This window comes from Carcharodon carcharias, chromosome 36 (genome assembly GCF_017639515.1).
Source record: "Carcharodon carcharias isolate sCarCar2 chromosome 36, sCarCar2.pri, whole genome shotgun sequence".
Classification (NCBI taxonomy): Eukaryota; Metazoa; Chordata; class Chondrichthyes; order Lamniformes; family Lamnidae; genus Carcharodon; species Carcharodon carcharias.
Genome location: NC_054502.1, coordinates 1,259,409 through 1,274,646, shown reverse-complemented (window position 1 = coordinate 1,274,646; position 15,238 = coordinate 1,259,409). Strand labels below are relative to the sequence as shown.

The following is a 15,238-nucleotide window of genomic DNA, read 5'->3' as shown; positions in this document are numbered from 1 at the left end:
ACTATTTGCTACCAGAGATTCTCCGAATAAATCCATTGGATTTAGTCGATTCGAATTGATCTCTGGTCATGAAATAAGCGGCTCATTAAAAGTGATTACAGAAAAGTTCCTCAAGCAGAAATATGGATCCTCCATGTTGGATTACACAGGAGCATGTAAAGTAGCACGAGAGCATTTAAAAATTTCACAAGCTAAAATGAAAGAATGGGCAGATAAACATGCTACAACTAGAATGTTCCAAGCAGATGAAGTATTGGTATTAATGCCTTTTCAGGGTGGACCCTGAAAGCAAAATCTGGTAGGTAGTTAGGAGGGTTAGAAAAGTGACTTATCTGATAGATACTCCTGAGCGTAGGAAGAACAAACGGTTATGTCACATAAACATGTTGAAGCGATATCATCGCAGGGAAGATGATAAGAAAGAGCAAGCGTGCCAGGTGATAGGAGTAATGGGCGATGACAGAGACAGTAAGAATAAGGTAGAAGGAGAAGTAAACAGTGCACAAGGTGAACTTCCTACAAACCGACTAGCCAATACTAAAATACTGAGCCAGTTAGACACTGTGTTCTCATATTTAGGGGGAGGATGAATGGAAGTAAGTCTTGTGTTTTGTTGTCCATATGACACATACCTTGTGATGAAGCACAGTTTTGAAATAGCATTTCATCTAAGGGTGGAGGCATGTAAAGAACATAATTGTTCCCTTTATACCTTCCATTCTAAAACGTCCCCCATGTTAACTCATAATCATCACCTATCTCTATTGCTTGCCTTACCAATTGAACCCTCTGTTCCTCCACACGAGTTCTCACTACCGAAGGAATTGAATCTTTAAATTCTACCAAAAAAATTACCCAAGAGCTGTATATGTCATCTCTATCTTTAATGCCCATAACCACTGGACAAAATGACCTTGTTTTACTCTCTGAAACTCAATATAAGTTTGCCTAGGCTGCTTTCTCATATTCCTAAATTTCTGCCTGTTATGCCTCAGGAACCAACTCGTACGCACTCAAAATATCCTTTTTTACCACATCACAGTTCACTGACATTTCTTCTGAGAGTGAAGCATAAACTCATGTGCTCAACCCACCAGCCTGGATTGTAACAACAATGTCCAGTTTTCCTGTGGCCATTGGATCTATTTAGCTAACTTCTCAATTGAAATAAAGAATGCTTCAACATTTAAGATCTCTTTTTCCATTTCCAGCCTTTTAAGCTGGTATTCCCTTTCTCGTTCCTTCTCTCTTTCCCTTGCCTTTCTCTCTTGTCTGGAATTCTCGTTCCAGCTTCTTTTCTTTCTCCTGACTTTCTGCTTGCTCCCTTTGAAATGCCTTTGCTCTTTCCTGTTCTTTTTCTTTCTCTGCCCTTTCTCTTTCTGCTGCCTCTAGCTCAAGTTTCTCCAGTTCCTTTGCTTGTTCAAGTTCAAGCTTCCTCATTTCTAACTGAAGTCTCACTACCTCCAGCTGTGACCCACTAACGTCAGGTATCACCTCTAACTTGAAATGCTGTGCTATAACCTTCAATTATGTCTGCTTTCCATACCCCTGCAGGTAATCCCAATTGTAACTTCTCCGTCCATTCCATTAACTTAACTTTAGTTACCTTTAGGAAACCAGCCAAAGTTATAACTTCAACTCAAGAGACAAGTCTTAGCAGCTGCCAAAGCTATATTGCAGCCTCACCACTTAAAATCCCTCACACCAAGTCCTGAATTCAAAATGCTTCTCGTACTCATAACCTTAAGATTCACCAACTCCAAACCAATCAAGGAATCGCAAATGTATCCCACAAAGAGCCCCCAACTATGATTTGCACAGCCGATGGTCAATGCTGAGCTGTTCAAATCCCAAGGGGAACCTGAAACAACTGCCACAACACGTTTCACAATTTGTATAAATTTTCAGGTGCATGCCTTGAATTCACTAGTAATAAGGCCACTGAGTCTTAAAGGTTTCTTACAAAACTAAATTAAATCTTTATTTATAGAAGAAATGATTTTAAGCACATACATAGATCTACAAATTATGACCATGATATCTTCTAAATCCCCTAGTTAATCTAACTCCCAGTTACACTTTCATTAAGGCAGCAAGAAGACACATCGATTTTAAAAGACCCAGACAAAGAAACATGATACCCTGAACAATCCAATTCAGAGTGAGTTTTCTTAACTTCAGTTCTTTGTAGACAGCAGCTTGCAGTGTAGGTACTAGAGGTTTTTTCATACTTGTTTTAGATCTTAGAATGCCTGGCCTTACACATAACCTTCACTCCTTTATATATATTTTCCCCTTTGAATGCTAATTCCCATTGCTTCACTATATCTTTGGACTTTACCTCTCTAATAATAAAAATCTATCATAGTACCAATTTTACCAGTAATCTTTGGGGAAAATAAACACACTGTTTCTTAACGTCTCCTGGCTAGGGGTAATATTTCACCCTCTCTTTTGAACTCAAGCTAGTCTGGTTTATTTAAAAATGTAATTGTTCCCTTTATACCTTCCATTCTAAAACTTCCCCCATGTTAACTACTTCACAGGTCAAGCCCAGCTTATCTTCTGATACATCAAAGCTACCTTTAATTCAGTTAAGACAAACAAACACACTCAGGTACACACATACGCAGGCCCCACTATTACTCTACAATAAATTCCAATAACATTATAAAAATTATATCTTCCTGACATTGTACAAATCACAGCACAATATTTCGCACAGTTCGACCGTGTGTATAACTCGTGGCACAGTCTGACTGGATACACAAATCACAGTACAATACATTGCACAGTCTAACTGTGCGCGCAACTCAGTGCACAGTCTGACTGTATACACAAATCACAGCACAATACATCGCACAGTCTGACTGCGTGCAGAAATCAGTGCACAGTCCGACTGTATACACAAATCACAGCACAATACATCACACAGTCCGACTGTGTGCACAACTCAGTGCGCTATGGACCACACAGTGTGATTGAGGGATTCAAGGGAGCTTGCGGTTTTTTCATTTGCGGGATGTAGGCTTCGCTGACTGGGCCAGCATTTACTGCCTATCCCCCTGAAGGCTGGCATCCGACTGAGGGTCCTGTGTTGCAGGTTGGCCCCCGACCAAGGGGCTCGAGAAGGTGATGGTTACACACTGGAGACTGATCGAGGTGTCCGAGAGGATGAATGTTACAGACTGGAAACAGATTGAGATGTTCGAGAGGGTGAACATTACAGAGTAGGGACTGATCGAGATGTTCGAGAGGGTGAATATTACAGAGTGGGGACTGATCGAAATGTTGGAGAGGGTGAATATTACAGAGTGGGGACTGATCGAAATGTTGGAGAGGGTGAATATTACAGAGTGGGGACTGATCGAGATGTTCGAGAGGGTGAACATTACAGAGTGGGGACTGATCGAGATGTTCGAGAGGGTGAATATTACAGAGTGGAGACTGATCGAGTTGTTCGAGAGGGTGAATTTTACAGAGTGGGGACTGATCGAGATGTTAGAGATGGTGAATATTACAGAGTGGGGACTGATTGAGATGTTCGAGAGGGTGAATATTACAGAGTGGGGACTAATCGAGATGTTCGAGAGGGTGAATATTACAGAGTGGGGACTGATCGAGATGCTCAAGAGGGTGAATATTACAGAGTGGGGACTGATCGAGATGTTCGAGAGTGAATATTACAGAGTGGGGACTGATCGAGATGTTCGAGAGGGTGAATATTACAGAGTGGGGACTGATCGAGATGTTGGAGAGGGTGAATATTACAGAGTGGAAACCGATCGAGATGTTCGAGAGGGTGAATATTACAGAGTGGGGACTGATCGAGATTTCTGGATCAGCATACCACACTTACCTAAAGAAGCAGCATGAAGCAGACAGTTCCCATCACCAGTAGTCGCGAGGGGTAACAAGCGTTGGCAGCTGGCATCAACATTTGCCCACCAATTTAGGCGGCCTGAGAGGAAGAGGAAATAAAAAAATGTTTTAATTCAATCAATGTTACTCAGTGTCATCCATCCCCCTCCCCGTGATCGTGCTGTGTTATTAGGACAAAGCTCACTGTCCATAAAAGCAGGGAACTCTGCAGCGGAGAGTTCTCAACAACATGGAACATGCTAAGTGAACTTATTCAACAGGGCAATTCCAGTTCGATGACAGTCAAAGACTTCACCAAACAAGTGTTTCAGTGCCCAGAACTCTCCCAACTCAGAAGCTCAAGGATTCAAGCTCAACTCCAAAGAGCCAGGCACAAAATCCAGATGGATAATTGTATTGCAGCGCCGAGGGAGCGCCGCGCTGTCGGAGGCTCAGCGCCGAGGGAGCGCCGCGCTGTCGGAGGCTCAGCGCCGCGCTGTCGGAGGCTCAGCGCCGAGGGAGCGCCGCGCTGTCGGAGGCTCAGCGCCGAGGGAGCGCCGCGCTGTCGGAGGCTCAGCGCCGCGCTGTCGGAGGCTCAGCGCCGAGGGAGCGCCGCGCTGTCTGAGGCTCAGCGCCGAGGGCGTGCCGCGCTGTCGGAGGCTCAGCGCCGAGGGAGTGCTGCGTTGTCGGAGGCTCAGCGCCGAGGGAGTGCTGCGCTGTCGGAGGCTCAGCGCCGCGCTGTCGGAGGCTCAGCGCCGAGGGAGCGCCGCGCTGTCGGAGGCTCAGCGCCGAGGGAGCGCCGCGCTGTCGGAGGCTCAGCGCCGAGGGAGCGCCGCGCTGTCGGAGGCTCAGCACCGAGGGAGCGCCGCGCTGTCGGAGGCTCAGCACCGAGGGAGCGCCGCGCTGTCGGAGGCTCAGCACCGAGGGAGCGCCGCGCTGTCGGAGGCTCAGCACCGAGGGAGCGCCGCGCTGTCGGAGGCTCAGCACCGAGGGAGCGCCGCGCTGTCGGAGGCTCAGCACCGAGGGAGCGCCGCGCTGTCGGAGGCTCAGCACCGAGGGAGCGCCGCGCTGTCGGAGGCTCAGCACCGAGGGAGCGCCGCGCTGTCGGAGGCTCAGCACCGAGGGAGCGCCGCGCTGTCGGAGGCTCAGCACCGAGGGAGCGCCGCGCTGTCGGAGGCTCAGCACCGAGGGAGTGCTGCACCTTCAGAGGAGTAGCGTCTCCAATGTTCTATACTCAGTATCACACTGTGCCTGACGTGACTCTACTCTCTTTTTGCCGATTGTGCTAGACACACCCAACGCGGTTAGATACAGAGTAAAACTCCCTCTACACTCTCCCCATCAAACACTCCCAGGACAGGTACAGCACGGGGTTAGATACAGAGTAAAGCTCCCTCTACACTGTCCCCATCAAACACTCCCAGGACAGGTACAGCACAGGGTTAGAAACAGAGTAAAGTTCCCTCTACGCTCTACCCATCAAACACTCCCAGGACAGGTACAGCACAGGGTTAGATACAGAGTAAAGCTCCCTCTACACTCTACCCATCAAACACTCCCAGGACAGGTACAGCATGGGGTTAGATACAGAGTAAAGCTCCCTCTACACTGTCCCCATCAAACACTCCCAGGACAGGTACAGCACGGGGTTAGATACAGAGTAAAGCTCCCTCTACACTGTCCCCATCAAACACTCCCAGGACAGGTACAGCACGGGGTTAGATACAGAGTAAAGCTCCCTCTACACTGTCCCCATCAAACACTCCCAGGACAGGTACAGCACGGGGTTAGATACAGAGTAAAGCTCCCTCTATACTGTCCGCATCAAACATTGACAAATAGACAAACCTGATAAGCAGTTACTTTGCATGAATAGAAAGTCGCAATATCTATAGTGCACAGTTTAGATTCTGGGTTACACCTTTCATTTTTCCCAGTCAACCACAGAATAAATATTAAATTACTGCAATCGTGGAGTGCCAAAGAGGAGGGCATGTGCAAAGAACAGGAGTTTGCCACGTAACGGATGTTACTGCTTGCAATCGTCCAGTACAAATGTCAACCTATTCACAGAGACAGTAACGAGCAATTAGGGGCTTTAACTGGGAGTCAAAGCTGGATGCTCTTTCTCCAGTACATCAATGATTACTTCGGTGCTGCTTCATGCTCTTGTCGGGACCTGGAAAAATGTATTAATTTTGCTTCCAATCTCCACCCCTCCATCATTTTCGCATGGTCCATCTCTGACACTTCCATTCCCTTCCTTGACCTCTCTGTCTCAATTTCTGGTGATAAGACTGTCCACCAATATCCATTACAAGCCTACCGACTCCCACAGCTACCTCGACTACAGCTCCTCACACCCCGCTTCCTGTAAGGACTCCATCCCATTCTCTCAGTTCCTTCGCCTCCGTCGCATCTGTTCTGATGATGCCACTTTCAAAAACAGTTCCTCTGACATGTCCTCCTTCTTCCTTAACCGAGGTTTTCCACCCACGGTGGTTGACAGGGCCCTCAACCGTGTCCGGCCCATCTCCCTCGCATCCGCCCTCACACCTTCTCCTCCCTCCCAGAAACATGATAGGGTCCCCCTTGTCCTCACTTATCACCCCACCAGCCTCCGCATTCAAAGCATCATCCTCCGCCATTTCCGCCAACTCCAGCATGATGCCACCACCAAACACATCTTCCCTTCACCCCCCGTTGGCATTCCGCAGGGATCGTTCCCTCCGGGACCACCTGGTCCACTCCTCCATCACCCCCTACTCCTCAACCCCCACCTATGGCACCACCCCATGCCCATGCAAAAGATGTAACACCTGCCCCTTCACTTCCTCTCTCCTCACCGTCCAAGGACCCAATCACTCCTTGCAAGTGAAGCAGCATTTCACTTGCATTTCCCCCAACTTAGTCTACTGCATTCGTTGCTCCCAATACGGTCTCCTCTACATTGGAGAGACCAAACGTAAACTGGGCGACCGCTTTGCAGAACACCTGCGGTCTGTCCGCAAGAATGACCCAAACCTCCCTGTCGCTTGCCATTTAAACACTCCACCCTGCTCTCTTGCCCACATGTCTGTCCTTGGCTTGCTGCATTGTTCCAGTGAAGCCCAACGCAAACTGGAGGAACGACACTTCATCTTCTGACTAGGCACTTTACAGCCTTCCGGACTGAATATTGAGTTCAACAACTTTAGGTCTTGAACTCTCTCTTCCACCCCCTTTCCGTTTCTTCCCCCTTCCTTTTGTTTTTTCCAATAATTTATATAGATCTTTCTTTCCCCACCTATTTCTATTATTTTTAAATCTATACCTTTTATGCCCTGTTAGTCTTATTCCACTCCACCCCCACTAGAGCTGTACCTTGTGTGTCCTGCCATTCATTCTTAATTAGCACATTCTTTTAGATAACATCACCACCTTCAACACCTCTTTGTTCTTTTGTCTGTGACATCTTTTGAATATCTGCTCCTATCACTGCTTGCTTGTCCCTATAGCCACCCCCCACCCACTTCTCTCCCCCAAACACCCCCCTTAAACCAGCTTATATTTCACCCCTCTCCTAATTTTACTCAGTTCTGTTGAAGGGTCATGAGGACTCGAAACGTCAACTGTGCTCTTCTCCGCCGATGCTGCCAGACCTGCTGAGTTTTTCCAGGTCATTCTGTTTTTGTTCTGGATGCTGCATTGATGAGGATTATAAAAAAAAAGCGGGAATGGGTTCCCTGTTGTGCATACCAGCCCTGCAAGTGTTTGATGGGGACGGTGTAGAGGGAACTTTACCCTGTATCTAACCCCGTGCTGTACCTGTCCTGGGAGTGTTTGATGGGGACACTGTAGAGTGAGCTTTACTCTGTATCTAACCCCATGATGTACCTGCCCTGCGAGTGTTTGATGGGGACAGTGTAGAGGGAACTTTACCCTGTATCTAACCCCGTGCTGTACGTGTCCTGGGAGTGTTTGATGGGGACAGCGTAGAGGGAACTTTACCCTGTATCTAACCCCGTGCTGTACCTGCCAAGGGAGTGTTTGATGGGGACAGTGTAGAGGGAACTTTACTCTGTATCTAACCCCGTGCTGTACCTGCCCTGCGAGTGTTTGATAGGGAGAGTGTAGAGGGAACTTTACTCTGTATCTAAGCCCGTGCTGTACCTGTCCTGGGAGTGTTTGATGGGGACAGTGTAGAGGGAGCTTTACTCTGTATCTAACCCCGTGCTGTACCTGCCCTGGGAGTGTTTGACCGGGACGGTGTAGAGGGAGCTTTACTCTGTATCTAACCACGTGCTGTACCTGTCCTGGGAGTGTTTGATGGGGACAGTGTAGAGGGAGCTTTACTTTGTATCTAACCCCATGCTGTACCTGTCCTGGGAGTGTTTGATGGGGACAGTGTAGAGGGAGCTTTACTCTGTATCTAACCCCGTGCTATACCTGCCCTGGGAGTGTTTGACCGGGACGGTGTAGAGGGAGCTTTACTCTGTATCTAACCCCGTGCTGTACCTGTCCTGGGAGTGTTTGATGGGGACAGTGTAGAGGGAGCTTTACTCTGTATCTAACCCCGTGCTGTACCTGTCCTGGGAGTGTTTGATGGGGACAGTGTAGAGGGAGCTTTACTCTGTATCTAACCCCGTGCTGTACCTGCCCTGGGAGTGTTTGACCGGGACGGTGTAGAGGGAGCTTTACTCTGTATCTAACCCCGTGCTGTACCTGTCCTGGGAGTGTTTGATGGGGACGGTGTAGAGGGAGCTTTACTCTGTATCTAACCCCGTGCTGTACCTGTCCTGGGAGTGTTTGATGGGGACAGTGTAGAGGGAGCTTTACTCTGTATCTAACCCCGTGCTGTACCTGTCCTGGGAGTGTTTGATGGGGACGGTGTAGAGGGAGCTTTACTCTGTATCTAACCCCGAGCTGTACCTGTCCTGGGAGTGTTTGATGGGGACGGTGTAGAGGGAGCTTTACTCTGTATCTAATCCCATGCTGTACCTGTCCTGGGAGTGTTTGATGAGGACAGGATAGAAGTAGTTTTACTCTGTATCTAACTGCAGCACCTGATTTGACTGCTTTAAAATGATTCAGTTTACGGTGTGACATCAGTCATCGAAGCAAACGCATGAACATGACATGAATTCCCGAGTGCAGATAATATTCATGCTGGCCCTGACCCTGCAGACACAAGAGCTGACTGCTCAATTCAGAAACAGCAATTCAATCTTAGGGCTCAGATAACAAATACTTGGCTTGGGTTTCGCTTCCTGGGTTTTGGTTCTCCAGTCTTCCTGGAGTGGATTATGCTGGGATGCTCGCTGATGGATCGGTTAGCCGAGAGAAAGTCCCTCTTTCACACTGACTGGTACAGCACAGCCTTTGTGTTACAGCCTTGAGCACCCTGCTCGTTCCCCACACCCCCAGTGTTGCTCACTGAATAAACCGGTGTGTTTGCTGATTGAAGATGGTGATGTTTACCAGCCTGCTCCAATGCCACCAACATCGACTGTTCAATCAAATCTCTCTCAATGAAGTTTCGGAAATCCTCTCGATAGACAGTCAGGTCAGGCAGCTGGAAGGTGCAAATGGGAGTCTCCAACGAATGCTCACTGCTGCTATTGTTCGACATGTGGGAACGTGCTAGAGAGACAATGGTGGAGCTGGCGTGAGAGATTCCCCGTGTCAGCCGCTTCTCTGCTCAAAGCAAAACGTTCGCGTTAAATGGCACCAGAAAAGAAAATCATTTTATTCCTGTCTCTCCTCACGCCCCCCCCCAACCACCACCCGCCCCAGAGGTATAAGGGCTGTCCTGTCCCATCCCACCTCCTCCCCACAGCAGGCGTCATTGCCGCTTCTGATTCCTGCACACAGCAGCAAAGGCACATAAGAGCAGAAGAAATAAGAAGAGTCGGCCTCTCGGCCCCTCACGTCTGCTCCGCCATTAAGACCATGGCCGATCCTCTGTCAGAATTCTACTTTCCCGCCCCTTCCCCATAGCCCTCAGTTCCCTAAGGGACCAAAAATCAGTGCCTCAGTCTTAAATATAGTCTACGCTGGGGTTACAGCATTGCCGGCTACAGAACTCCAATTCACAGCTGCGTGTGAAGACACTTCTCCTCTTCTCAGTCCAAACTGATTGACCTCTTATCCTGAGACTGCGCCAATGTTCTCGACTTTGTGCGCCGCAGCAATCACCCACCTTGTACAGGGTCTTCCTGTCTCTGATGTACAGGCCGCACTAGTCTCGACGGTTCCTTCTCCTGCACTTTGACCCCACGTCCTTCATTAAAAGAGTAAGGGAAGTTCCCAGCATTCACCTGACGGAGCTGCTCAAAGTCACTGAGTGCGGCTGTGATGTCCCAGTTTTTACCTGGAAGATGGGCCAGAGTTTTCAACACTTCCAGCACACGGCTCAGGGAACCGAGGTGGGGGCTGGGACAGAGGGGGAGCGCCCGCCGGGGACAGGATGGGCAAGGGGCAGCGGGCCTGGGGACAGACAGAGGGGGGCAGCGCGCCTGGGGACAGACAGAGGGGGGCAGCGCGCCTGGGGACAGACAGAGGGGGGCAGCGCGCCTGGGGACAGACAGAGGGGGGCAGCGGGCGAGCTTCTGTGATTGATACAGGGCTATGGGGAGACAGCGGGGCAGTGGGATTAGTTTGGGATTGATACTGGACGATGGGGAGAGAGTGGGACAGTGGGATTAGTTTGGGATTGATACTGGACGATGGGGAGAGAGTGGGACAGTGGGATTAGTTTGGGATTGATACTGGACGATGGGGAGAGAGTGGGACAGTGGGATTAGTTTGGGGATTGATACAGGGCTAAGGGGAGAGAGCGGGGCAGTGCGATTAGTTTGGGGATTGATACAGGGCTAAGGGGAGAGAGCGGGGCAGTGGGATTAGTTTGGGGATTGATACTGGACGATGGGGAGAGAGTGGGACAGTGGGATTAGTTTGGGGATTGATACTGGACGATGGGGAGAGAGTGGGACAGTGGGATTAGTTTGGGGATTGATACTGGGCTATGGGGAGAGAGTGGGACAGTGGGATTAGTTTGGGGATTGATACAGGGATTTGGGGAGAGCGCGGTGCAGTGGAATTAGTTTGTGATTGATACAGGGATATGGGAGAGAGCGGGACAGTGGGATTAGTTTGTGATTGATAGCGATATGGGGAGAGAGTGGTGCAATGGGATTAGTTTGGGGATTGATACAGGGCTATGGGGAGTGAGCGGGGCAGTGGGATTAGTTTGAGGATTGATACAGGGATATAGGGAGAGAGCAGGGCAGTGGGATTAGTTTATGATTGATACAGGGCTGTGGGGAGTGAGCGGGGCAGTGGGATTAGTTTGGGGATTGATATAGGGCTATGGGGAGAGAGTGGGACAGTGGGATTAGTTTGGGGATTGATACAGGGCTATGGGGAGAGAGTGGAGCAGTGGGATTAGTTTGGGGATTGATACTGGGATGTGGGGTGAGAGCGGGACATTGGGATTAGTTTGGGGATTGATACAGGGCTATGGGGAGAGAGTGGAGCAGTGGGATTAGTTTGGGGATTGATACAGGGCTATGGGGAGAGCGCCGGTCACTGGGATGTGGCACTGGGATGGAGCAGTGGGATTAGTTTGCAATTGAGACAGGGCCATGGGGAGAGCGCAGGTCACTGGGATGGGACAGTGGGATTCGTTTGGGATTGATACCGGGTAACCAGATTGGCAATAATCTCATAAACCCTTAGACAGATACATTAGGGTGAACGGCATCTGCCTCTGCAGTTGAATAGTCCCATGTGCCATTCCCAAGCCTGGAATTCTCACCTTCGAGTAGATCCCGTGCCAGTCCAGGTTCCGCGCCTGTCGAGCGAACAAAGTCTGACAGGACGGTATCCATGTCGACAGTCATGTGATCATGAAGTCGCTTTGCTCATCGAGAGGCTGGACATGTGGACAGGTCACAGGTCAATGCTGCACCAACAGTGGATACACGGGGACCAGCCATGGGATCTTCTCTGCTTCAGATCACTGCAAACCAGACAGGAAGGCTGCAATTAAGAGAGAGCCCAGGATGCTGATTTACTGAGTAAAGCAGTGGAAAACACTGGGTGAAGAACCGCTTTCTTGTTAAATTATCACTCAAAACAATCCCCGGTTTCCAATCTTCCCAGTCCAGAAGAACAAAACCCCTGACTGGGGAAAGACCCAGCTCGTAAACACAGGTTCAATGACCATCACCTACTTTCAATTCAATCTGAAGTTGTCCTGGTTTACTCTGACAGGGGCCTGCAGTTTAAACCTTGTCACAGGACACAGCCAGGATGACCTGCAGGACCTGAAGCAGCCCATGTCCAAATGCAGCAAGACCTGGACAATATCCAGGCTTGGGCTGACAAGTGGCAAGTAACATTCACGCCACACAAGTGTCAGGCAATGACCATCTCCAACAAGAGAAAATCTAACCATGGCCCCTTGACATTCAATGGCATTACCATCACTGAATCCCCCACTACCAACATCCTGGGGGTTACCATTGACCAGAAACTGAACTGGACTAGCCATATAAATAATGTGGCTACAAGAGCAGGTCACAGGCTGGGAACTGTGCGACGAGTAACTCACCTCCTGACTCCCCAAAGCCTGTCCACCATCTACAAGGCACAAGTCAGGAGTGTGATGGAATACTCCCCACTTGCCTGGATGAGTGCAGCTCCAACACTGTCCAGGACAAAGCAGCCCCGCTTGATTGGTACTCCATCCACAAACATTCATTCACTCCCTCCAGCAACAACGCACAGTGGCAGCAGTGTGTACCATCTACAAGATGCATTGCAGCAACTCACCAGGCCTCCATCAACAGCACCTTTCAAACCCACGACCACTACCATCTAGAAGGACAAGGGCAGCAGACACATGGGAACACCACCACCTGGAGGTTCCCCTCCAAGTCACTCACCATCCTGACTTGGAAATATATCGGCCGTTCCTTCACTGTCGCTGGGTCAAAATCCTGGAACTCCCTCCTTAACAGCACGGTGGGTGTACCTACACCACAGGGACTGCAGCAGCTCAAAAAGGCAGCTCACCACCACCTTCTCAAGGGCAACTAGGGATGGGCAATAAATGCTGGGCCAGCCAGCGATGCCCACATCCTGTGATTGAATAATAAAAAAGCTGTTCAGCGTTCAGAACGGTGAGGAAGGAGAAACCAGGAGACTTGGGTCGTTCCCTTCAATTCATCACAGGAACATCCAAGTGCAGAGTCCATGGTCCAAGCTGCACTGTTCCTGAGGAGACAACAGTTACACTCAATCTCTCGTCTGCTCAGAGTTTCAACCAAACAGGGCTCTTCCTTCCTATCCAGCAAGCACTGCCGCAAAGAGTGATGCCCTCTGTAGCTGAATAACTGCACAAGCAGAATGAGGCTCCAGCTGCCCGCCTCTCTCCGCCAGCTCCAGCTGCCTCCCCACAGCCCAGGGGACCCGGGGAGGTGGCCGGCCCAGTAGGGGGGAGCCGGGGAGGAGGGCGTGCTTTATAATTGCTGATTTTCCCTGGTGTCTATGAGCTTTCACTGTTTAGCAGCCCCCTCCCAGCAGAACGTCCAGCACCCTGCCAGTGGGAATAGAAAGCACAGCGTACTTACCATGAGAAAAGGAGCAAACTGGCCACAGGGTCGGTCAGTGACTGGTCTCCACAGAACACCAGGGGAACATCATCACAGCTGCTTCCAGGATTCACCTCCCATCACGCCCTGTTTCAAAACAAGCAGCACACATGGCATCCTCTTCCACATAGACATTGCCACAAATACGCAGTGATACAGACCGAGCTGCCCATATCCCCGATTCTCAGGGTAACGGAGACCACTCAATGGCACTCAGACTCGGGGATCCCACTCCCCACCTGTACATACACACACGTGCTCCCCACACCCCAACACCTACATGCTCACCATCGCCTCCCCATGTGTACACACACACCCCCTCCCCCACAACACGGATATACACACACACACCCTCCCCCCCAACACGGATATACACACACACACACTGCCCCCCAACACGGATATACACACACACACACTGCCCCCCAACACGGATATACACACACACACACTGCCCCCCATCACGGATATACACACACACACACACTGCCGCCCATCACGGATATACACACACACACACTGCCCCCCAACACGGATATACACACACACACACTGCCCCCCATCACGGATATACACACACACACACACTGCCCCCCAACACGGATATACACACACACACACACACTGCCCCCCAACACGGATATACACACACACACACTGCCCCCCAACACGGATATACACACACACACACTGCCCCCCAACACGGATATACACACACACACACTGCCCCCCAACACGGATATACACACACACACCCTCCCCCCCAACACGGATATACACACACACACACACTGCCCCCCAACACGGATATACACACACACACCCTCCCCCCCCCAACACGGATATACACACACACACACACACCCTCCCCCCCAACACGGATATACACACACACACCCTCCTCCCCAACATGGATATACACACACACACACCCTCCTCCCCAACACGGATATACACACACACACACCCTCCCCCCCAACACGGATATACACACACACACACCCTCCCCCCCAACACGGATATACACACACACACCCTCCCACCCAACACGGATATACACACACACACCCTCCCCCCCAACACGGATATACACACATACACCCTCCCCCCCAACACGGATATACACACACACACACACTGCCCCCCAACACGGATATACACACACACACCCTCCCCGCAACACGGATATACACACACACGCCCTCCCCCCCAACACAGATATACACACACACATGCCCTCCCCCACAACACAGATATACACACACATACGCCCTCCCCCCCAACACGGATATACATACACACACCCTCCCCCCCAACATGGATATAGACACACACACCCTCCCCCCCAACACGGATATACACACACACACCCTCCCCCCCAACACGGATATACACACACACGCCCTCCCCCCCAACACGGATATACACACACACACGCCCTCCCCCCCAACACGGATATATACACACACGCCCTCCCCCCCAACGCGGATATACATACACACACCCTCCCCCCCCAACATGGATATACACACACACCCCACCCTCCCCCAACATGGATATACACACACACCCTCCCCCCCAACACGGATATACACACACACCCCACCCTCCCCCAACACGGATATACACACACACCCCATCCTCCCCCAACACGGATATACACACACACACCCTCCCCCCCAACACGGATATACGCACACACACCCTCACCCCCAACACGGATATACGCACACACACCC

At 50.4% G+C, this 15,238-nt stretch overlaps 1 protein-coding gene across 7 annotated transcripts in view; it reads right to left on the bottom strand.

The window, feature by feature from the left end:
* Window positions 1-13,589, bottom strand: part of LOC121272850 (OTU domain-containing protein 7B-like) — a 38,718-nt gene extending 25,129 nt beyond the window's left edge. The window contains exons 1-5 of one of the 7 annotated variants that reach the window (XM_041179666.1): window positions 13,479-13,589; window positions 11,660-11,883; window positions 10,043-10,213; window positions 9,322-9,537; window positions 3,860-3,961 (exon numbers count right to left, since the gene is read on the bottom strand). In XM_041179666.1, coding sequence (XP_041035600.1) covers window positions 3,860-3,961; window positions 9,322-9,537; window positions 10,043-10,213; window positions 11,660-11,744 — 574 coding nt within the window. In that variant the 5' untranslated portion in view covers window positions 11,745-11,883; window positions 13,479-13,589. The remainder of the gene's footprint in view (window positions 1-3,859; window positions 3,962-9,321; window positions 9,538-10,042; window positions 10,214-11,659; window positions 11,884-13,478) is intronic. The other 6 variants (XM_041179668.1, XM_041179667.1, XM_041179670.1 and 3 more) reach the window with 6 other exon arrangements.
* Between the last annotated feature and the right edge of the window lie 1,649 nt (window positions 13,590-15,238).